Genomic DNA, 23,218 nt, shown 5'->3' with positions numbered 1-23,218 from the left:
TCTGTACTTTGGGATTCTCAAATGATTCCATTCCTCCTATTGTCTTCCCTCCTATCCTGAAGGCACCGTCTCCTGTTAGGACCCGTACAGCAAACACTGCCCCTCGTCCCATTGGTCTAAACAGCGCTGCAGGATATTCCTGATTATGTTCTACCAGGCCTACACCTACACTTAAATTCATGCAGGCTTCACAGGGTAGTGATCAGGATCCAAGGCCCTGCATGAATGACCCCTCCCTCACCTAGAGGGAACATAGAAGGCAAGTGCAGTATCCCTGTCCCACAAAGAGACAACGGAGAATTCAGGGCAGACAATTTATGACGCTCTTTGGATGTGTGGTCTACTTATACTCAATTAAGTGCAGTTACCAATTGAGTCACTAAGGGACTGATGTCCCTCAGCACCACTCTCCCTCATTTGGCAAGCACCAGTGTGGTCTTGCTCCTGACAAATGAAATGCTGCAGTGCAAGGGAACCTGCACAGTTATGGAGTCGCGAACAGATATTTGTCTGCAAACCAAAAATGTTGGTATTGGCTTATATGGTACTTTGGATATCATTGCATTGGTACCCTAACCCCATCTTTCCTCTGTTTCTGCGGGCAGGTTATATCCACAACAGCAGCAGCATCTCTCCACGTGGGTATGCATCTACCCACTCGCCACAACAGTCAAACTACAGCACAGTCAGTGGTAACATCAATGGCTATAGTAACGTGCCAATGTCAAACCTCGGAGTGCCCAGTTCACCTGGATTCCTAAACAGCTCTCCTGCCAGCTCACCCTACGGCAGTAAGTGTCATTTTTGCTCAGTGTAACCATAGCAATGGACTAGATCTGGAGACCATGAATGTCCAAGTTCTCATCAGATTACCGTTCCACAGGTTGTCTTGTTTGTCAGGCATCAGTGTGATGGGTTGGGGAGGGCTTTTTGAAGCTGGGGTCAACCATTTTGTTATAATGTGTGTGATTTATTGGGCCTTTACTGTATTGTCTTATTGATAGGGTTGCTATCGGTCCATTTTTTGTAATGGACATTCCTGTTTCTGAATGGTTTGAGTTAGCTTTCAAAGCTGGGCTAGTGATGGGGCTGCGACTGTCAGGCTCAGCGACTCTGAGCTAGGGAGTATTCCTAATTATTGTCCAGTCACCCCTTCTGCAGGTAATGCCAGAGAAGGACCAAATCAGGCTCATTTATGATTCTAAAAAGTCTGTTAGACATTCACCGTTATGTAGTCACATGAAGAACACCCAATTGCACACAGCATTGGAGGGCTGCGGGCTTCCACAGCCTGCTACCCCAGTGTGAACCAATGTCGTCAGAAGAGGGAAGAGACATGCTGCCTAAATAGATGACGAGGGAAAATCTACAGAGAGGAGTCTAAAAATTTCATCCTAATTTTTAGGAGTCCAGTATTCGACTCAAGGCAGCTGATCTTGACTTTGTCCAGTAGTGTAAAACAGGTGACAGTGAGTCCCTTTTACAGCTCTCCCAATTCTTATTTCAATTGACTTTACTGTAAAGGGTACTGCCGATTCGCTGTTGCACATTTTACACGATTGCATATGGTTCAGATCGACTCCAGGGCGACAAGTAGAGAAAATGATTAACTATTCCACAAAAGCCTTGGCATGATACTAAATGTGACAGATGTTTGTATTTGCTTGGCTGAACTGCAGTACTATTTTTAATTGAGAAACTTAGAATGAAGGGACGTGCTATAATGCAGGACACCAAGGGGTTGGAAAATAGAAGACCAGATGAGATAAGTCAAGAAATAGTGGCATCAAGCTTGGGTGTTAAAAACCTGCAGATTTAAGAAGGAAGGAGAGGAGGAAAGAAGGAGGAAAGTAAGGTGTACCATAGTTTTCTAGTCCTGGGGAAGTTAGATGAGACAATGTGATGAATCTTTATTTCAAACAGTGTGGATGCAGGACAGAGAAAAATTTAACAGGATAGCACCAGTCTTTATTTTTAATGTACCAACAATTTGTCCAGTTTGGACACTATCATTCATTCTGTGATGCCTCTGAGGACTCTCAACTCTCCACCAGATAGTTAGGTCATATATGGTTCCCTCGAACATTGGTTGAAAGAATTATATTATTGCACTTGATGCAGTATTCAGAGAATCTCCCTTCCTCAATTTTATTCCCTTCTTTCCTGAAGACCTGCACTGGCTGGAATTCAGCTCCAAAGGAGAAAGCTGCCCTCTGGTAACCTCACCCAGGTTGTTATTCTTCATGTGTAAGCCTAGTCTGTGAGCCTTGACAAGGTATTCAACATGGTAGGCACCAAAGCCAGCTCATACCTGTCCTCATTATCCTTCTAAAATTAGATTACCATGTTTAATACATTAGTACTTTCTACTTATTCACAGTATAACATGGTTTTGCATTTGCAGTTTAGTCCACTCCAATGTGTTTCTGACAGTTTCATGCATTCAGATTTGTATAGACTTCAGATTTGTAGCAGCTCACCACCAGCTTCTCAGGAGCAATTCGGGATGGGCAATAAATGCTGGCCTAGCCAGCAACACCCACATCTCATGAACGAATAAAAAAAAGTAGGTGGCAGCGCAATCTGGTGCTCCGTGTTTTCATGGAGTGTGGTGTTTCTCTAAAAGTTTCTGCTCTGAAACTCTTTGTTTACAATAATACCATGTAATGTTCCTGTTTGTTTGTATATCACATAGTAAGGCACTGTATATTCCGGAAGTATAACACACCTTTATGTATTACATAAAAGAACATTGTGTCTTACTGGGTGTAACATACCTGTACGTATTATATAATGACACACTGTGTGCTACTGTGTATAATGCTCCTGTATATGTATAACATATTAAAAATCCTACATCTGCATGAACTCCCTGTCTCCATAAATTTCCTCCTGTTGTATAGATAAATTACCATTATAAATTCTTTTGTTCTCATTTATAATGGAAATTGCTATGTAAACTTGTCATGCTGCAATTACACTGCTCTATCAGTAGTTGCACTGCAGCTGTCCGTGCCTGTGCTCGAATCAACTCTGCTACGTTTCTCCAAATTGTCATTTTTAATAATCTATAATTCGATTGAATCAAAATATTATATAAAATCATAGTATGTGTGACCTTAAAATGTGGACTAAAGTACATTTGTATCTGAAATTATTCAATTATTCTCCCACCCTTTAACCCTGCTCCACCTGGTCCTGCAAGCAACTCCTGTAGGAGAGTGGTTGGTGGATGATATTTCTGCCTCTCTGATTACTTGGCAGTGTGGTGCCCAGTATCTTCAAGCCCTGTGCAAGCGAGGCACATTTAAACAAACAGCAGTGTGTGTTTTTGAATTATTTATAATTCTTCAGTCTTTATGTTAAATTGTTTAAAAATAGAGAGAAGAGGGGAGAAGGAAGAATAGATGGGGATAAAAGCATTGCGTGCAGGTAAAGTGTTGATGTTGTTCAGTTTGATGTAAAGTTTTACTTTTTGGCTTTACTAGTTTACTAAGACTAATTAGTAAGACTAATATTTCAGTAATAGGGCCTGAAACCTATGCTCCTGATGCTTGAGTATAAGTATTACTGTATCATTAATCTTTTGTGTCAGTGTCACAGAGTGCACAGAAACAGACAAAAGTGGTCAGCACAAGGAGACTGAAATTTTCCTCAGCCTGCCATCAGCCTAACCACCAAGTTATTTCGGATTGTTTCCTTTTTACCTCTTGGTCTGCAATGACGAGTCTTAAGCTGAGCAATGCATTTATCAACTGCAGCATTGGGGAGCACTATCGAGAATGCAAAATAGAAATGTTGACTGATATCAAAAATTGACTGAGGATCAAAATCACTTGTGGTTTCTTCACTCCTTGAAAGTGATGTTTGCAGGGAACTTGTAGAGAGTGAGCTGTTGGTGAAATGATTACTGCACGCCACAGATCAATGAATAAGTCTGCTTCTTAAAGTTCAGGAGCGACTTTTTGGTCATTATCCACACACCTGAGGTGTTGCTTTCTTCCAAAAATGTAGACATGGCTGAAAGTAGCAAGTATCACATGAGCTACAGGAGATGCTCGAGCAGCAACAATTATTTTCTCTTTATTGTCATCCTTCTGCCCTGCATTTCTCTTTCTGCCTTGATCTGTATCACTCTTTTTCTCTTCATAACCGACCTGGCAATAAGATGAGCAAGTGTTGGATTGCCAGGAAAACCAAGGAAATACTATGCAGCCAGGGAGGGAACAGTAGCATCATGGTTCTGTGACTAGACTAGTAATCCAGATGTCTGGACTCATAACCCAGAGACATGAATTCAAAGTTCACCATGGCAGCTGGGGAATTTCAATACAGTTCATAAATAAAACCTGGAATTAAAAAGCTAGTTATCAGTAATGGTGATTATGTAACTACCAAATTGTTAGAATAACCCATCTGGTTCTGTTATGTCCTTTTGGAAAGAAAATCTGCTGTCCTTACCCAGTCTGGTCCATATGTGACTCCAGACCCACAGCCATGTAGTTGACTTTAACTCGCCCTGCAAAATGGCCAGCAAGCCACGCAGTTAAGGGTTACTAGGGATGGGCAATAAATGTTGGCCTCCCCAGGGACAGCCATATCCTGTGAATGAATAAAGAAAAAGGCTAGCCCAGCCTGCAAAAGGGTTGTGAAAGCCATAGTTTTATAGAAATCGTCAACTACTGCAACAAATGCTGGAATAGTATCATCTCCACAGTGCTTCCCCTCAGCCTCCAGGAAGAGAAATGCCAGAGATTACAACAAGAGCTTGCATTTATATTAATTCTTTAATGTAGTAAAACCTCCAAGGTGCCTCATCGGAGCAAAATGACACAAAATCATTAACACTGAGTCAAAGAAGTAGATATTAGAATTGGTGACCCAAAAGCTTGGTCAAAGAGGTAGGCTTTAAGGAGTATCTTAAAGGAAGAGAGAAAGGTAGAGAGGTTTAGGGAGGGAATTCCAGACCTTAGAGACTCGGCAGCTGAAGCCAATCATGGAGCAAAGGAAGTCAGGAATGGATGAAAGGCCAAAACTAGAGCAAAGCGAAGATCTTGGAAGGTTGTCGGGCTGAAGGAGGTTACAGAGCTAGGGAGGGGCAAGACCATGGAGGAACTTGAATACAAGGGTGAAAATTTTAAAAATCAAGGAGTTGCTAGACTGGGAGCCAGTGTAGGTCAGTGAGCACAAGGTTGGACGGTTGAACAGGACTTGGTACATATTAGGATGCAGGTAGCAGAAATTTGGATCAGCTCAAGTTTATAGAGAGTGGAAGATCGGAGGCCAGAAAGGAGAACATTGAAATAGTCTCGTCTGCAGGTAACAAAAGCACAGATGAGGGGCTCAGCAGCAGGTGGGCTGAGTCAGGGGTGGAGACAGGGAGAAGTGGGTGGTCTTTGTAATGCAAAGGATACGGGGACCAGCAGACGCAGGTACAAGATCATGATCCTGAGTCAGGGAAGAAGGATTTGGGATATTTCTAAGTGTGGAACTGTTGACAAATTTGAGGCTTTGTTTTTTGATAGTTAGCTCTACCCTGTCCCTTGGTAGGTTAAGAATAAGTGATATATGTGTGGTTGTTTTGTTCCTTGTAATCTGAATAAGCTGCCTCTGAACGTAAATGGACGACCCAGCCCTGATAAGGAGCTATACACACCAGGTTCCCTTGGTTCCATCCCAATGCTAATCTGTGTTGGGTTAGCTATTTGGATCAGGGCTGTAGCTGTGGTGCTGCAAATAATCTTGGCAGCTCTGAAAGTAACACATCAGTGAGAATGGTGATTTAAAAACCTTCACCTAACCAGATTATTAACTAAAATGTGCAAAGAACATTTTAGAACTACGTACAACAGCTTGAATATCGTTATTTCAGTCCAGTTTCCAATGCATAAATCCACAAAAAGTGGAAAAGCACCCTAACTGCTATTCAGTGGCTCCTGCTGAGGAATGCATCATGAGAGAACAGGGTCGGGTTCACTTGTGTGGCTCTCTATGTTGAATAGTTTGACAACACTCACCATCCATGCTCATACATTAAGATTGAGGTACTGGCACCCAGACAACTCAAGCCAACAAGAGCCAGCGCCTGCAGGAATGGAGGGAAGAAAAATGAAGACAGAAAGCAAAACACTGAGGCTTCTGAAATCTAAATTGAAAACAGTAAATGCTGGAAATATTCAGTCGGTCAGGCAGCATCTGTGGATAGAAAACAGGGTTCATGCTTCATATCGATGACCTTTCATCCGAGGAAAAGGAAGAAATAGTTTTACCACTTTCAACGCATGCTGTGACTTGGTGTATTTTCAAATGAATGAAGTGTTTGCCAATTGCTGTCTTGCGGAGGTGGTGCTCCTTAAAATTATAAACTCGCCTCACTTCGCAGATCTAACACTCCACTTCCACAGGAGATGGGTCTTTTATGTCTAAGACACAGCTGTTCTTTTCTTCCCCTTTTTTTTATTTCTTACAGTTATGCCTTCCAGTCCAACTGTGGCCTCTGCAGTCCCTCTGTCCTCCAGCACATCTGCCATACTTCCCTTCTCATCTTCTGTCTTCCCCACAGTGAAACAGAAGAGCGCCTTTGCACCGGTGATCCGACCCCAAGACTCCCCCTCCCCGGCCTGCTCCAATGGGAATGGAAATGGATTCCGAGGTGAGGAGACGGTTTTTTGCCTGAATTGAATTTTTACATGAAAAAAAGTGTGTACCATGTGGAGATCAGGGAGGGAGGAGGGTCAAATTGGTGTTTAACAACAGCAAGAAAACAGGGGCTAGCAAATTGCCAGGCAGTTTTACAGCCCGCCCAGTTTTCTATTCCATTTCTGGAAAAGAAACTCTGGCATAAAATGGGCTGCCGAGTCATGACCACTATCATCAAAGATCCATTTAAACGCCTCTTCCAACCCATCCCCCAATCACCCCATCATAACAAAAATAATATTGCCTTCGAGTGGATTGCAAGCTGATCAACCGTGATGATTCTGGATGTCAGGAAGTGCTCAGAGAAGATTAATGGAGAAGTAAGATCCTGAGGGACTACTTTCCATTCAAATGACTCTCCTTTAATACTGAAAAATATATATTTGGAATTTTATATATGGTCTTGTGATGGAGACACCGACCTCCTCCCACCACCCACTACCCCCAGGCTTCTCAGCTGTTCAAGATGTCACTGAAGGCCAAGTTCCGAGTTGAGGGAGATGGGTTTGCATTTGCAACTGACCTATGAGCTGAATTGGAGCTGCGCAACTCCAGGAAATCTCTCTGCTGGCTGAGCAGACAAAGAACAATCAGACTAAAATATGAAGGAAAGGCTTTTACAATTGAGATAGAGAAAGGGGGAGAAATCATTATCAGCCAAGTTTCCAGTTGCTGATCTCTGTTCAGTGATTTCAGCTGGAAAATGGGAGCTTTCGAAGGATAGGATTGGGCTCAATTTTGCTGCCATCTCCCATGGTCAAATAAATTCTAAAAACTCAGTGTTTGATTTCACATGTGACGAACAGCTGTTTGGGCAAAATATTTGGTCCAGTGAAATTGTCTGTCACCCATTAGGCTTGAGCTTGGTAGCATACTTGCTTCTGAGTTAGAAGGTAGTGGGTTTGAACCCCAGTTTGGGACCTAAGTGCATAATCTAGGCTATCACTCCAGCATCGGACTGAGGGATTGTTGCACTCTCAATACAAAAGCAATGAGGTAATGACAAATTTGTGCAATGGTGAGAGGACTACAGAAATGTACTGCACAGTTTCTCCAGAATGATATCTGGGATCAGAAACTATTGTTCTGAGGAGCTAATTGTGCTAATGGAACTATTTCCATTAATTTAATAGGGGAGCTTCCTTCCTTTGGTTCGGGAGTCAGTGATAAAGGTCATAAGTTTAAAATTGTCTCAGAATGAGGAGAGGCTAGGAGGAATTTCTTTGCACAACTAGAAGTACATACAATATACAACACAAAAACAGGCCCAACTAGTCATTTATGCTCTACTCAAGCCTACTCCTATCCTTCTTCACCTCATTCTATCAGCATAACGCTCTCTTCACTTTTCTCTCATGTGCTTATCTAGCTTCCCCTTAAATGCATCTATACTATTTGGCTCAACTACTCAGTGTGCCAAAAACATTTTTTGTTGGAACTTGAAATGCTTTACCACAGGGAGTGGTTGAGGCAAAGACTATAGCATATTTTAAGGGAAAAGGCAATAAATATTTGCAGAGGAAGATTCAGAGTGATGGGAGAAAGCAGGGCAATGGGATTGATTTGAATTGCTCTACAAAAGTGCAGACACAGACACAAATGCCCTCCTTCTGTCCCGTGAACCTCCATGGTTCTGAAGTAGGTGCCATCCTACAAATAAGATGTCAAACCAAAGCTCTATCCTCCTGCTTCAGTGGTTTGAATGGATATAAAAGATCCCATTAAACTATTCAAGGAAGAGAAAATGAATTTACTTGGTGTCCTGGCGACCATTTATCCCTCAACCAACATCACTGAAACAGATTTTCTGGCCATTTATCTCACTGCTTCAACTGCTTGTGGGATTTAACTATGTGCAAAAGTTGCGTTTGTTACAAAACAGTCATTGCACTTCAAAGTAATTAGGTGCACATACTTTGAGATGCTTCTGAGTGGTATAATTACGTGCTTTATAAATGGAAGTCTTTCTTTGCTGCTGACTTCCAGGGCCACAGATTCGGGGCTGAATTTTATGGAGGCGGCAGGGATTCCAACGCTGGGCAAGAAAAGCGGGGGATCGCTGCTTCAGCTTTTTGGGGGACCACAAACTGCATTTTGCGGCGCTCAGGCAGTTAACCTTTAAAGATGGGATTCTGCCTCCAAGAGCTGCTGGCCAATCAGGGCTGGCAGCTCAGCAACGCCACTCGGAGCAGTGGCCACTGCTGGGAATGCACCCAGGTAGAAGAGGCAGCATGGATACCAGCCTCAGAAGCAGGTAAATGGGGGCGGGTTTGCTGGGGCCAGTCAGACAGGCCCCATAGAGGAGAAGGTGGGTAAGTGGTTGTCGTGGGTGACGGTGGGGTGCCGATGTTGCAGCAAGGAGAGCCTTTGCCGTTGGGGGCTGTCCGTGAGCTATAGATTGCCCAAGCAGGAGGGCCCCTCCAACCCCGCGCCCACCCCCCCTGCAACCAGCGGCTGTAGGAAGAGGCCCTTAAGTGGCCATTAATTGGCCACTTAATGTCCTCAATTGGCCTCTGGTAAGTAAGGCCATCCTTGACCTTCCCCGCACCTGACAAAATTCAATCGCATCAGGATGCCGACGGGCACGCCACCCCCACCTTTCCTCAACACTTTATTGGCACCCCCCCAACCGCCTGTCCTGAGAGGGTTGATAAAATTCAGCTCAGTAGTCCTAATATCACAATCCTTTTTTTTTTATTTAGAGATACAGCACTGAAACAGGCCCTTCGACCCACCGAGTCTGTGCCGACCAACAACCACCCATTTATACTAACCCTACAGTAATCCCTTATTCCCTATCACCTACCTACACTAGGGGCAATTTACAATGGCCAATTTACCTATCACCTGCAAGTCTTTGGCTGTGGGAGGAAACCGGAGCACCCGGGGAAAACCCACGCAGACACAGGGAGAACTTGCAAACTCCACACAGGCAGTACCCAGAATTGAACCCGGGTCCCTGGAGCTGTGAGGCTGCGGTGCTAACCACTGCGCCACTGTGCCACCGTTATGAATAGCATTTCTTCCCTCCATTGGTGGGAATTGGGCTTGTAAGCTTATCGCCCTGCACTATGTGGTTTTCGTCAGGGTCCCGACGTCTTGGATTTATTTATTTTTATTCAGTCGTTGGATGTGGGCATTGTTGGCTAAGCAAGCATTTATTGCCCAGCCCTAATTGCCCTTGAGAAGGTGTTGATGAGCCGCCTTCTTGAATCGCTACAGTCCTTGGGTGTAGGTACACTCACAGTGCTGTTCGGAAGGGTGTCCTGGCTGATTGTTATCATTCTTGTTGTGTGTTATTTCGTAACTAGCACATAACGGTAACATGGCACAGTGGCGCAGTGGTTAGCACCGTAGCCTCACAGCTCCAGCGACCCGGGTTCAATTCCGGGTACTGCCTGTGTGGAGTTTGCAAGTTCTCCCTGTGTCTGCGTGGGTTTCCTCCGGGTGCTCCGGTTTCCTCCCACATGCCAAAAGACTTGCAGGTTGATAGGTAAATTGGCCATTAGAAATTGCCCCTAGTATAGGTAGGTGGTAGGGAAATATAGGGACAGGTGGGGATGTGATATGAATATGGAATTAGTGTAGGATTAGTGTAAACGGGTGGTTGATGGTCGGCACAGACTCGGTGGGCCGAAGGGCCTGTTTCAGTGCTGTATCTGTAAACTAAACTAAAAAACAATGTCCAGGAACACAACGCTAATGTTTCAATTTACAGATGAATTTCCATTTATCCAAAAATGTATCAGACCCTCTGCCTCACAGTGCAAATACTTTCAGAATTCTTTGTTCAGTATTAATCTGATAGGGACCTTCTTTTAACAGATAATGATCTCCATGAAACAGTTCCATAAATTTAATCAGAGCAGGAAGAACAGGCAACATGCTTGGAGTAGGCCATTTGGCCCATCATGCCTGTGCCAACTCTCTGAAAGAGCTCTCCACTTAGTCCTACTCCCCTGCCCTTTCCCTGTATGGTTTTAAATTTTGTTTTCAAATATTTACCTTTGCAAAGCTATTATGATGTTTCCCCACTATTTCTAGTTGGGCATTCTGTGCAAAAAAGCCAATTCTGCTAACCTCTTCCTCTGTTCTTTTGCTGATGAACTTTCTGAAACTTCTGCTCATATCTGAAACCTCTCATCTCTGTATCACCTTAGTGAATCTTGAACTTAACATCTTGCCGAAAATAAGGTGCTTGAAAGTGGGCACTGGAAATCTTGCCACTGCATCAGAAGGCCGTGAGTTTGATCCCCACTTCAAGAAATGCGCATATAATCCAGTATGGCACTTCCGTGCAGTACTAAGGGAGTGCTGCACTGTCGGAACTGCTATCTATTGAATGAGATGTATCATCAAGGCCCTATCTTCTTATTCAGACAGATGTAAAAAATCAATTCAAAGAGGAATAGGGAGTCCTCCTTGAGTCTTCAGTGAAGTTTACTAGATTTTTGGACACGAAGGGAATTAAGGAATATGGAGATAGGGTGGGAAAGTGGAGTTGATCTTCCATAATCTTTAGTGAATGGCTCAAGGGGCCATATGACCTACTCGTGCTCCTGTTTGTTATGTTCTTATCCCTCAACAAGTACCACCAAAAACAGATTAACTGGATGTGTATTTTATTACTTTCAGTGGGATCTTGCTGTTCACAAATTGGTTGCTGTCTTTACCTACAAAACCACAGTAACTGCACTTCAAAAGTAATTTGTTGGCTGCATAGTGTTTCGGGATGTTGAGGATACGAAAGGTTCTATATATCTCCGAGTTCTTTCTTTAATATTCTAACTGCACCTAACTAATGATACGGATAGCATTCACTCTTTGCTTTTGTGACTTTTATGAGTTTTCAGGTAGGCAAAAACCAGGCCTATCGATCTTTGCGTATTTTACAGTGAAAGCCAGCTGTATTATTAATTTTGAGAACTGTTGACTTAAAAGATAAAATTGATTATTAAAAATAAACAAAAGTCATTATGGAATAATATTCTTTTTTAAAAATCTAATACCTTGCTCTCTCTCATAATCCACCAGGAGTCAGCCTGCTATATGTCCAGGTTTTGGTGTCAGAATACACCTAGAGAAAAATAAATAAAGAAATAATGTTCTCTGTTGCCAGTGCTGTAATTTGAAGTGTTGCTCTGAGACTTCCTGTCCAGACTACAGTCATCAGAGAATGCCAAGTGGAAGAGAATAGATGTAAGGAATGTAAGGAATAGGTGTAAGGAATGGAAGAATGCAGAATTTCTGCCTAACTCATCTGAGAAATTAAAAATAATTTGGTTTGAAACACTTCTTAAAAAAAGAAAAGCAAGTTCAAAATCAGGGAAAATGCAGCTGAATTGGGCACAGCCATTTCAGCACAATTACTTTGTTTAACGGATAGGACCTCTGATCCCTTCTCCCCCGACAGACTGCTACAGTTTTCTGACAAGCTCTCAGGATTTCTGTCTACAAGCGGTGTAACAAAGAGTGAAAAAAAGGGCAGTTTTCATCTGTTTACTGCATTACCCACTCTGCAAAACAGGGCAGTAGGCGAGGGACAAATGAATACCAAAAATCTTGTCCCCATTGGCCGCTGGAGGCCCGGGCGACTTAATTTTTGAGTGCACCGGGTAAAAGCGGAGGCAGCTCCCTCCCTGCCAACTCCCAAATCTGCGGGCGCCTTATTTTAATTATTAAAGAGGGATCAGTTGTAGGACTCCAAGATCATTTAAAGAGATCAATGGGCGCGGAGCAGTCTAATCAGCACTTATTGGCCACTGCAGAAACAGTTTTCTAAATGAGCCACGAGGAGCAGGATTGCTTGAATCTGTGGAGGAGCCAACAATTTTCCCCACCTCCTCCTGCATCGGCACAGTGCCAACTCACCAAAATATAGTGCAGACAAGGCCTCACCCAAATCCCCACAGCTGTGCTATGTTATCGGAGTCAAGTGTCACAAGGAGTGTGAAAGTCAAGGAAGTAGTGATTAAGATGACATTAAGCTTGAGTTTTAGAAAACTGTAGATTGTAAAAGTCCAGGGGAGACTGAAGATCAGGAAAAGAACAAGTTGAAGATATGATGAATATTGTCGGAGGGCATAAGTTCATAGAATCATTTAAGGCAGAAAAGGAGGCTATTTGGCCCATCGAGTCCCTGCCAGTTCTCCATGGAGCAATCCAGTGAGTCCCATTCCCCTGCTCTATCCCCATAGCCCTGCAAGTTTATTTCCTTCAAGTGTCCATCCAATTTCCTTTTGAAATTCAAAGCAAAATACTGTAGATGCTGGAAATCTGAAATAAAAACAGGAAGTGCTGGAAATACTCAGCAGGTCAGGCAGCATCTGTGGAGACAGAGGCAGAGTTCACATTCCTTTTCAAATTACTGATTGTCTCTGCCTCCACCATCCTCATAGGGAGGGAGTTCTAGGTCATTGCTACTTGCTACGTAAAAAAGTTCTTCCTCACATCTCCCCTGAATCCCTTACCTAAAACCTTCAACCTAGTCCTTGTACCAAGTTAATGTGAACAGTTTTTCTTTGTCTACCATATCTAAACCTGTCATCATCTTGAACACCTCTATCAAATCTCCCTGCAATCTCCTTTGCTCCAAGGAGAACAAATGCAGCTTTTCCAACCTAACCTTGCAGCTAAAATCCCCCATCCCTGGAACCATTCTGGTAAATCTCCTCTGCACACTCTCAAGGACCCTCACATCCTTTCTAAAGTGTGGTTACCAGAACTCGACGCAGTACTTTGGTTGTGGCCTAACCAGAACTTTTGGCATAACTTCCCTGCTTTTGTACTCAATACTTCTATTTATGAAGCCCATGCTTTGCTCACAAGTCTCTCAATATGTCCTGCCACCTTCAAAGATCTATACGCATGCACCCCCCAGGTCCCTCTGTTCCCTGTACACTCTTTAGAACTGTGCCATTAAGTCCATATGACCTTTCCCATCCCTTCTGCCAAAATGCATTACCTTTCACTTTTCTGTATTAAATTCCATATGCCACTTGTCTGCCCATTCAGCTAGCCTATCTATGTCCTGTTGCAGTCAATTTGTAACATCTTCACTGTTTGCCACTCCTCCAAGTTTGGCATCATCGGCAAATTTTGAAATGTTCCAATATCCAAGTCCTTTAAATATATCAAAAAAGCAGTGGCCCTAGCACTGACCCATTGTGGAACACCACTGTCTACCATCCTCCAGTCTGGAAAAATAACCATTTGCCACGACCCGCTGTTTTCTGTCCTGAAGCCAATTTTTATCCAAGCTGACACTGACCCTCCTATTCTGTGAGCCTCAGTTTTGTAACCAGCCTTTTATATAGTACTTTGTCAAATGATTTCTTAAAATCTAAATGGATAACATCCATTGCATTCCCTTCATTAACTTACTCTGTCACTTCGATTAGTCAAGCACGATCTGCCTTTCACAAATCCATGCTGGCTATCCTTAATTAGTTCCAATCTCTCCAAGTGCCTGTTGATTTTGTCACCTATTATTGTTTCTGAACCTTACCCACCATTGACTGATATTAAACTAACTGGCCTGCAGTTACTTGGATTGTCTTTACATCCTTTCTTGAATAAGGGTGTCACATTTGCCGCTCTCCAATGTTCTGGCACCTCCACCATATCTAGGAAAGGCAGGCAGATTTCGGTAAGTCCTTCTGCCATCTCCACCCCCACTTCCTGTAGCAACCTTGGATGCAAGCCATCCAAATCGGGCGACTTATCCACTAAGCACAATTTTCACCCCATGCACTATCTCTACCATCTCCAATTTTACCAATATTCTGTCAGCATCCTTTTCCTTAGGAAACACTGATACAAAGTACTCATTAAGTATTCTTGCCTTGCCTTGAGCCTCTAAGCATATATCAGCCTCTTTGTCCCTCATTGGCCCCACCCTGCCTCTTAGTACCTGCCTACTATTTATCTGCCGGTAGAAGATTTTTGAGTTCCCTTTTATGTTGACTGCTATTCATTCTATTCTCATTCTCTCTTATCCAGTCTTAATTTCCTCTTCATTTCCCCTCTCAACTTATTGTAGTTGACCTGATTTTCCCTTGAAGAACTCGCCTGACACGCAACGTCCACTGTTTATGTTTCATTATTTTCTCTATCATCATCGTCATCCAAGGAACCCTACCTTCTGGCCTTGTTGGAACGTACCTAACCTGCACCTCAAGCATCTTCTCCTTAAAGATCACCCATTGTTGTGTACAATTTTTTCTGTCAGTCTTTGGTTCCATTTTCCCCAGTCTAGATCCCTTCTCATCCCAATGAAGTTAGCCCTCTTCCAATTTAGGTTTCAGATTTTTCCTTGTTCTTCTCCATTACTAGTCTAAACCCTATGATATGATGATCACTCTTTCCCAAGTGTTACCCCACAGACACTTGGTCCCCTTGGCCGACCTCAATCCCCAGCACCAGATCCAGCAATGCCTCCTTCCTAATTGGACCGAGAACATACTGGTCAAAGGAGTTCTCCTGAATACATTTCAGAAATTCCTCCCCCTCCTTACCCGTGTAGGATACTGTATGGGAAATTAAGAACAAGAAACTAATCATATTCATTGGCAGAGTTAGGAAAGACTGACAGAGACAGAGAATGTGGTTGGAGACTTCATTTAGAAATAGATCACCGATCAGGCAACAAGCTCTCTTGTATTGAAACTAGGACTGTGAGAGGTGTTAAAAGAGTGTCCCAGATATGACAGCAATATCCAAACTAGAGATCTGCATGACCATGAGTTTTTTCAGGCCACTCTTCTCCAGTTATAATAGCACGCCCCCACCACATGGAACTTTTGCAGGCAGGCTCCCCCTCATCCCAGCAGACCTACAACTTTGTGTGTCTTTAGCCCTCAATTCAGAGTTCACCACCTCTGCATTCTTGCCAGAGCTGGGCTGCAGGAGAGGTGGCGTGGGGGAAGAGAGAGCACGAGAAGTTGCTTCTGTGAGAGTAGAGCTCAAGCAAGTCTAAAAAAAGTCACCAACAGTTCTCTCAGGCTTCAGGAAGACATCACAGACTGAGAGGGAGACTTGTTAATGACGATATCTGATCCCAAGACTGTATTACAGCCAGAATCCCACAACATGCAAACAGTGAGAAAATTGCAAAGAGCAAGATGAAAAGGGGAGCGACTCGAGACATCGGAAGTCTGCTGTGACCTCATGACTGTCACATTATTTACTGGAGCGTTGAGCTCTGCTTTATCGCGTGGTGATGTTGGAAATGAGCCAGACCGGCCAAGAATGTGCCAATTTCAATCTTCAGTCTGTGCTGAGTCAGCGACCTGGGGTGGCAGTGGAGGTGGGGGGGGGTGGGTACTAACAGTTGCTTCATTGCCCCTGGGCTGGGGAGAGGGAAATTAACAATGGAACCTTTTCTTGGTTGCTTATCCAAAGAAAGGTATTTTAATGTATCTCCAAATACGACTGGATTTTGTGTCACTGAAGCTTCGAAAACAACTTTCAAACCTGATAGGTTATTCTAACAAAGACACAAATATGGCCAAAGGTTTTTTTTTTATAAATCATGGCTGAGCCAAAATCAAAACAAGGCACAGGGAAATCTGTGGTTTCTTGATGTATCCTCAAAGCGTCTGAGTGAGCAGGGATCTTGAGTTGTGAGAGACAGGCAGACCAGCATCATATTACCTGCTCCAGCCTTGCTTTCAGCAAAGAGGACTCCCCTGGGGAGTCTCGTCTGTGGTCCACTCATCACTGAATGCTTCATTAAATGGAATGCATTTAACAGTTTATTTTGCACTTGAATCTCAGCTTTTTAACTCACCCTTTCTCGAACCCACAGCTCTGATTTTTATTCTTGGATAACCTGCAAAAAATTTGAAAATTTACTTTTGGCACAAATGCACTGTCAATGGGAAATGTGAGGCAGTTCACCTCCCCACCGCACCCCCTCCCCGCCAACAACTTCCAGTTTTCTCCCCATCTTTCTTGAAAATGCTGACTGGTGTGGAGCTGCAGCAACAACAACTTAACATTTGAACAGTGCCTTTAACAAAGAACATCTCAAGGCACTTCACAGGATCAATTATCAAACAATATTTGACACCGAACCACCTAAGGATATATCAGGACAAGTGACCAAAAGCTTGGTCAAAGAGGTAGGTTTTAAGGAAAATCTTAAAGGGGGAATGAGAGACAGAGAGGCAGAAAAGTTCAGGGAGATAATTCCAGACCTAAGGACCTGGGCAGCTGAAGCCATGTCTGCCCATGGTGGAGCGATTAAAATCAGGAGATGTGCCAGAGGGCAAAATTGGAGGAGTGCAGATATCTTGGAGGTTTGGAGGGGAGATTACAGAGATAGGAAGGGGTGAGACCATGGAAGGATTTGAAAACAAGGATGAGAATTTTAAAATCAAGGTGGGAGCCAGTGTTCGTCAGTGAGCATAGGGGTGATGGGTGAAGGAAATTTGGTGCAACTTAGCACACGGGCAGCAGAGTCCATCCAATTTCTAACCTGTTCTTCAAGTGTGAGCCAAGACGAGTGAGTTCAAGCATGGCGAGTATCAGAACTAAATCCAATTGACCTATCTGATGTCCAAGAACACACATGCTTTCCAGCAAGTGTTGCTGGCTAGTGAGCAGGAACAGGAACCCCGGCTAATTTCTCTTCCTGTCTAACCTGTGGCACTGAGACCAATTAATTGTCACAGCCCAACTACTGGCTTGCTGAGGTCAACAAACACAGCGTCGGCTGGTAATTGAGCGTGTGTGTGTGGCTCAGTATTACCGCACTTGGTTCAATGGGCCATTTGGAAGCTTAGCAAATTCCAGTTCAAAAACAAGAGGATTCGACTTCCACATTGAACCTGAATACTTAAGCTGCCAAAAATAAGGCAGTAAGGAAACTGCAGATGCCTACCTACCCAGTGGTGCAGAGGAAAGATGAATGAATACTTCATGTGGTGGGAATTCTAATCACAAAATAGGTTTGAACAGAGAAGGCCCTTCAGCCCAACAGTACATGATAACCATCTGCTTTTCTCATGTATTTCAGCCCTATTAGTCCTCATTCATGCAGCAGGCTGGAAATAGCTGATTTTGAACTGTCTGAAGTTGCTTGAGAAACCATTTGAGCAGCTTTCTTCTGTGAATGTGTTGTTCTGTGCAATGTTCCACTTCGAGACAGCATACGAAGAAAATCTTGTCATCTGATAGGTGATTTTTCTTCAACATCTCTTTCTCTTCTATCCTCCAGCTTACTTACATCTTCTTCCTCCTCTCTGCATCTTTTTTCTCATTCATTCTCAGGATGTGGGTGTCACAAGGTCAGCATTTATTGCCCATCCATAATTGCCCTTCAGAAGGTGGTGGTGATCCATCTTCTTGAATGCAACTGAGTGGCTTGCTAGGCCATTTCAGAGGGCTGTTAAGAGTCAACCACATTGCTGTGAGTTTTGAAACCACATAGCGACCAGACTGGGTAAGGACAGCAAACTTTCTGGAAGACGTTAGTGAATCAGATAGGTTTTTTGTGACAATTCAGTAGTTTGATAGTCACCATGAATGATGCCAGCTTTTTATTCCAGATTCTATTGAATTACTTGAATTCAGATTTCCCAGCTGCTATGGTGGGATTTGAACTGATGTCTCCAGATCATTAGCCCAGTCCTCTGGATTGTTCGTCCAGTAATATAATTATTATGCTAACGTTCACCTGCTCTGGATCCTCACTCACTCTGATTAAATGACAAGGCATTGCACCATTTTTTTTATTTGTCTTGGGATATGGGCGTTGCTGGCTCGGTCAGCATTTATTGTCTATCCCTAATTGCCCTTGAACTGAGTGGCTTGCTAGGTCACTTCAGAGGGCATTTAAGAGTCAACCACATTGCTGTGGGTCTAGAATCACATGTCGGCCAGACCAGGTAAGGACTGCAGATTTCCTTCCCTAAATGGGTTTTTACAACAATCGACAATGGTTTCATGGTCACCATTAGACTAGCTTTATAATTCCAGATTTATTAATTGAATTCAAATTTCACCATCTGCCATGGTGGGATTCGAACCCATGTCCCCAGAGCATTAGCCTGGGTCTCTGGGTGACTAGTCTAGTAACATTACCACTATGCCACCACCTCCCCATTCCTTCTCTAGGTCATTCCTTCACAGGACCAAAAGATTGTGGGATTGTATTTAACCTCCCTCAGTTTTCCATTCTTCCTACACGCTATGGTCTTTTACAACCCAAGCTTGGTGTCACCTTTAACGTTGCCTACTTCATGCCCCCTTCTGCTCTTGCCCACCTTGTTGGTAGCCGCCACTGTGGCCTTGGCTCTTCACCTATGCTTCTCAATTTTTAAAAAAAACTAAATGTTTTATCAGGTTGTCCATGCTTCCTCCCAGGTCTCAGGTCACACATAGCCCCACTTCAGTTACGTCAGGTATGATGTGCAGCAATCCTGCTGTCAACAGTATGGATCACCAGAATCATTGCCACTGTTGGTCACTGAATTTAAGATACACATCTAAAAATCCCAATTGAATCATTCCTGGTTCCATCCCACCCCCTCCAATCAAACTGGAAAGATGGAAAGACTAATTTATCTAGAATTAATTTAATGGAATTGAGTCCAATTTGGAAAATATTTTGCAGGCCTTTGAAGTAAAAATAAATGCCTGAAGTTAAGCATTCCTTCTACTGTCATTCTTTCTAAACTACGGATTCTAAACAGTTATCCCTCTGATGAAAACCATCTCACTTCCAATAATGAGAAGGTCAGACAAGTCACGTAAGAATGGAGACAGTCCCTGGGTCACACCTCAGGTTGTCTGTGTGGTGTGCTGGGAGATTAGAGATTCCAGTCAGATTCCAACCAAAAGATGACTGCCCAGGGACTGACTGTGAACCTCACTTTGTGTGTGCTGATACGCAGGCAGGCCAGAAACTTAAACAAAAAAAGGTTAGGTTTCCCCTGGCTCAGAGGGCCTATTCATGTTTAAGTGCACTTAATACCTGAGGGGTTGATAGGAGGAACAAAAACATCTTCCTGCACCAATTTTACATTGACGTCAAAACTAGTATGAGATAAACACGTTGCGGAGAACATTATTTAAAAAATTATTGGTGTGTGTCTAAATGTTTGAGGTTTGCAATAGTATATTTATAATTATCAGCATGAATCCCCTTTGACATATTCAATTCTGTAGTGCTATGTCCCATTTATATTCTGGAATATCAACCAGTTTCTGCTGTGCTGACTTTGCCCAGTTTATATTGTGGCTCAGGTTTGGCAACATCTCAAACAATGGCACACGAGCAGTTATTAGAAAGTTGCATTACTTTAATATAAATGAGGTATCAGACAAAGTAGGTCAAGGAATGAATGCTTAGCTCCTTACTGCACAATGTGGTGCTTGCCGTGCGTCGTCAACACCTGAATTTACCATGGTAGGATGTACCGCAACCAACAGATAAGGTGCCGAGGCTGCACTAGCAAAGAGACATAGGACAGATTTTAAAAGGCTGTATTCTGACATGCTGGTCGAAGCCCAGCTGGAGTGCAGTGTACAGTTTCTGTTACCTCATAAGAAGGAGATTATTAGGCTTGAGCAGGGACAAAGGCAAGCAACTCAGATCATTCTGGAATATGAGAAATTTAAGTCCTGGGGTAACATTAAGGAAATTGGGCTTGTGTTCTCGAGGAAAGAGGAGATTTGAAACATACCAAACCATGATGAGAATTGACAAAGCTGATCCATGCAAATTGTAGCAAAGGATTTGACTGCACAAGTTAAAAATGTTTGGCGGGAAGTCAGGATTAACTTTTCACTCTCAAGGGTAATAAAGTTTTGGCGAAGGCCACTGAAGTAGAAGCAGATTCAAGAGACAATTAGATCCGTTTCTGGAAAAGGAAGAGATTGAGGGATGTGTGAGAAGTCAGGAGGGGTTGATCTAACAGAAATGTTTGTTGAGCCGACTGGCTTTCTTCTGCTGCTTGTGGAAGGGAATCATGGAGCAAGCCAGAAGCTAAATTGAGGCAGGAAAGGGCAAATGGGCTACTTCAACATCCCTTCCGTGCAACTGACAAAACCCTACTGAGCATTCAAGAATGAATCAAAGAACAGCTTCAAATGAACACCATCATTTAAAACTTGAAGTAAAAGGAAAAGTTTTGTATGTGGCCTCAGAGGTCAAGTCAGTACTGTACTGCACTGACCCATACAGACCAAGTACCAAGCTTTGAATGCAGCACTCCGCTCAGTTAACAGATTGCATTTGAGATGCGTTAACTGAACTTAACAGAGAACATAGAACAGTACAGCACAGTACAGGCCCTTCGGCCCATGATGTTGTGCCGAACCTTTAACCTACTCTAAGATCAAACTAACTACCTACCCTTCATTCTACTATCATCCATGTACCTATCCAAGAGTCGCTTAAATGCCCCAAATGTATCTGCTTCTACTACCACCGCTGGCAGCGCATTCCACGCACCCACCACTCTCTGTGTAAAGAACCTACCTCTGACATCTCCCTGAAACTTTCCTCCAATCACCTTAAAATTATGCCCCCTGGTGATAGCCTTTTCCACCCTGGGAAAAAGTCTCTGACTATCCACTCTATCTATGCCTCTCATCATCTTGTACCCCTCTATCAAGTCACCTCTCATCCTTCTTCACTCCAATGAGAAAAGCCCAAGCTCCCTCAATCTTTCTTCGTAGGACATGCCCTCCAGTCCAGGCAGCATCCTGATAAATCTCCTCTGCACCCTCTCTAAAGCTTCTACATCCTTCCTATAATGAGGCGACCAGAACTGAACACAATATTCCAAGTGTGGTCGAACCAGGGCCTTATAGAGCTGCAGCATAACCTCGCGGCTCTTAAACTCAATCCCCCAGTCAATGAAAGCCAACACACCAGACGCCTTCTTAACAACCCTATCAACTTGGGTGGCAACTTTGAGCGATCTATGGACATGGACCCCAAGATCCCTCTGTTCCTCCACACTACCAAGAATCCTGTCTTTAAGCCTGTATTCCGCATTCAAATTCGACCTTCCAAAATGAATCACTTCACACTTTTCCAGGTTGAACTCCATCTGCCACTTCTCAGCCCAGCTCTGCATCCTGTCAATGTCCCGTGGCAACCTGCAACAGCCTTCCACACAATCCACAACTCCAGCAACCTTCGTGTCATCGGCAAACTTGCTAACCCAGCCTTCCACTTCCTCATCTAAGTCATTTATAAAAATCACAAAGAGCAGACTGTTGGCCAGGAAAGATGAAGCTCAGCCCAGTTCTGGTCATTATGTTGAAAAGATCAAGTTGTCAAGGCGCTAGATGAGGACAGCAATGGCCTTGGCCATGATAAATATCCTGCCGACACTTGCTGTCTTGGCTCACATATGGCCCCTTTGGTCAAGTACTGAAAGACTGCGGGTGCCTCTGGAAATATGCTCCAGTGAGAGTTTGTGCCATCAGGACAGGAAGAGAGAACGAAAACCATGACCAAAATAAAAAAAGCTGAAAAGTTTATTTTAGAAATATATTAACATTGGCTAGCTCTGACCTGACCATGTTATCTCAGTGTTCTGCATCTTTCTGGATCGGACATATCAAGTACATGTGTGCATTTGTTTATATTTTTCCTCTGTCTTTTCCAGCCATGACTGGACTCGTAGTTCCTCCAATGTGAGACTGTTTTCTCCTGTCACTATATCGCATTCCAGGGAGCAAAGTTCATCCACTACAAAAACACCATCACCAGAATCTACAGCTGTCAAAAATATTAGCAGGCCTTCCCTTGGAAGCCAGGAACAAAGCTGACTTTCTTCGTCAAATGGACTGAGTGAATTCCCCACAGTGTTGTGGAAAACTCAGTTTCATCTGTACTCCAGGAATCTCCTCAAATTTATGGAAGTGACGGAAAAGGTGATGGGGGTTGGTGGGGGGGGGGGGGGGGGTGGAGATGGGGGGAAGAGGAAGAAATCTTGAAAATAAAATACCATTTTCTATTTTGTATAACCATTTAATGTGGCAGTTCTTTTGTGTTAGAAAAATTAAACCTTTGGATAAGAGAGCTGGCTTATAAACCAGATATTGAAGTAAAAAACAGATAGAAGATTTTTTTCTAAAATGCAGCTTAATAAAGTGTCAATACATTGCTCGATGTGTGTGGTAAAATTAGAAGTTAACGATTTAAGAAATTTTACAGTAATTTAAAGAGACGGTATCCTTTATTGTCACCATATCTGGGCAGAGATTCAGAAATGACTGAGCTCCCCCGTACGTTGAATGGTTTTAAGCACCTCAGTGCGATATGGAATCATACAGATCACAGGAAGGCCCCAGGTTGAGTTCCTTGTGTGGATTGAGTGAGCTGATCGTAGTCAGGATTCCGTAACGATTCTACGATTGGCTTCAGCATCTCTAGGCTAGGGAGGGGGGGACATAGGCTCCTGCTCCCTATCCAATATGTCCTGCCACAAAGTGCATGCATGTGTGTGAGTGTTATCAGAGTGTGTGTTTTATGTGCATGAGGTGTGTATGCGTG

At 43.4% G+C, this 23,218-nt stretch overlaps 1 protein-coding gene across 1 annotated transcript in view; it reads left to right on the top strand.

Annotated features, from left to right (window-relative positions):
- The window catches only part of LOC137357183 (transcription factor COE2), a 254,898-nt gene extending 232,519 nt beyond the window's left edge, over positions 1-22,379 (top strand). Inside the window, exons 14-16 of the mRNA XM_068023313.1 lie at positions 606-791; positions 6,470-6,652; positions 22,329-22,379. Of these exons, the coding sequence (XP_067879414.1) occupies positions 606-791; positions 6,470-6,652; positions 22,329-22,360 (401 nt within the window). The 3' untranslated portion in view covers positions 22,361-22,379. The remainder of the gene's footprint in view (positions 1-605; positions 792-6,469; positions 6,653-22,328) is intronic.
- The last annotated feature ends 839 nt before the right edge of the window (positions 22,380-23,218 follow it).

Source organism: Heterodontus francisci, chromosome 47 (genome assembly GCF_036365525.1).
Source record: "Heterodontus francisci isolate sHetFra1 chromosome 47, sHetFra1.hap1, whole genome shotgun sequence".
Taxonomy (NCBI): Eukaryota; Metazoa; Chordata; class Chondrichthyes; order Heterodontiformes; family Heterodontidae; genus Heterodontus; species Heterodontus francisci.
Note: the sequence above shows the minus strand (reverse complement) of the source record. Positions and strands in the feature narration are given on the sequence as shown.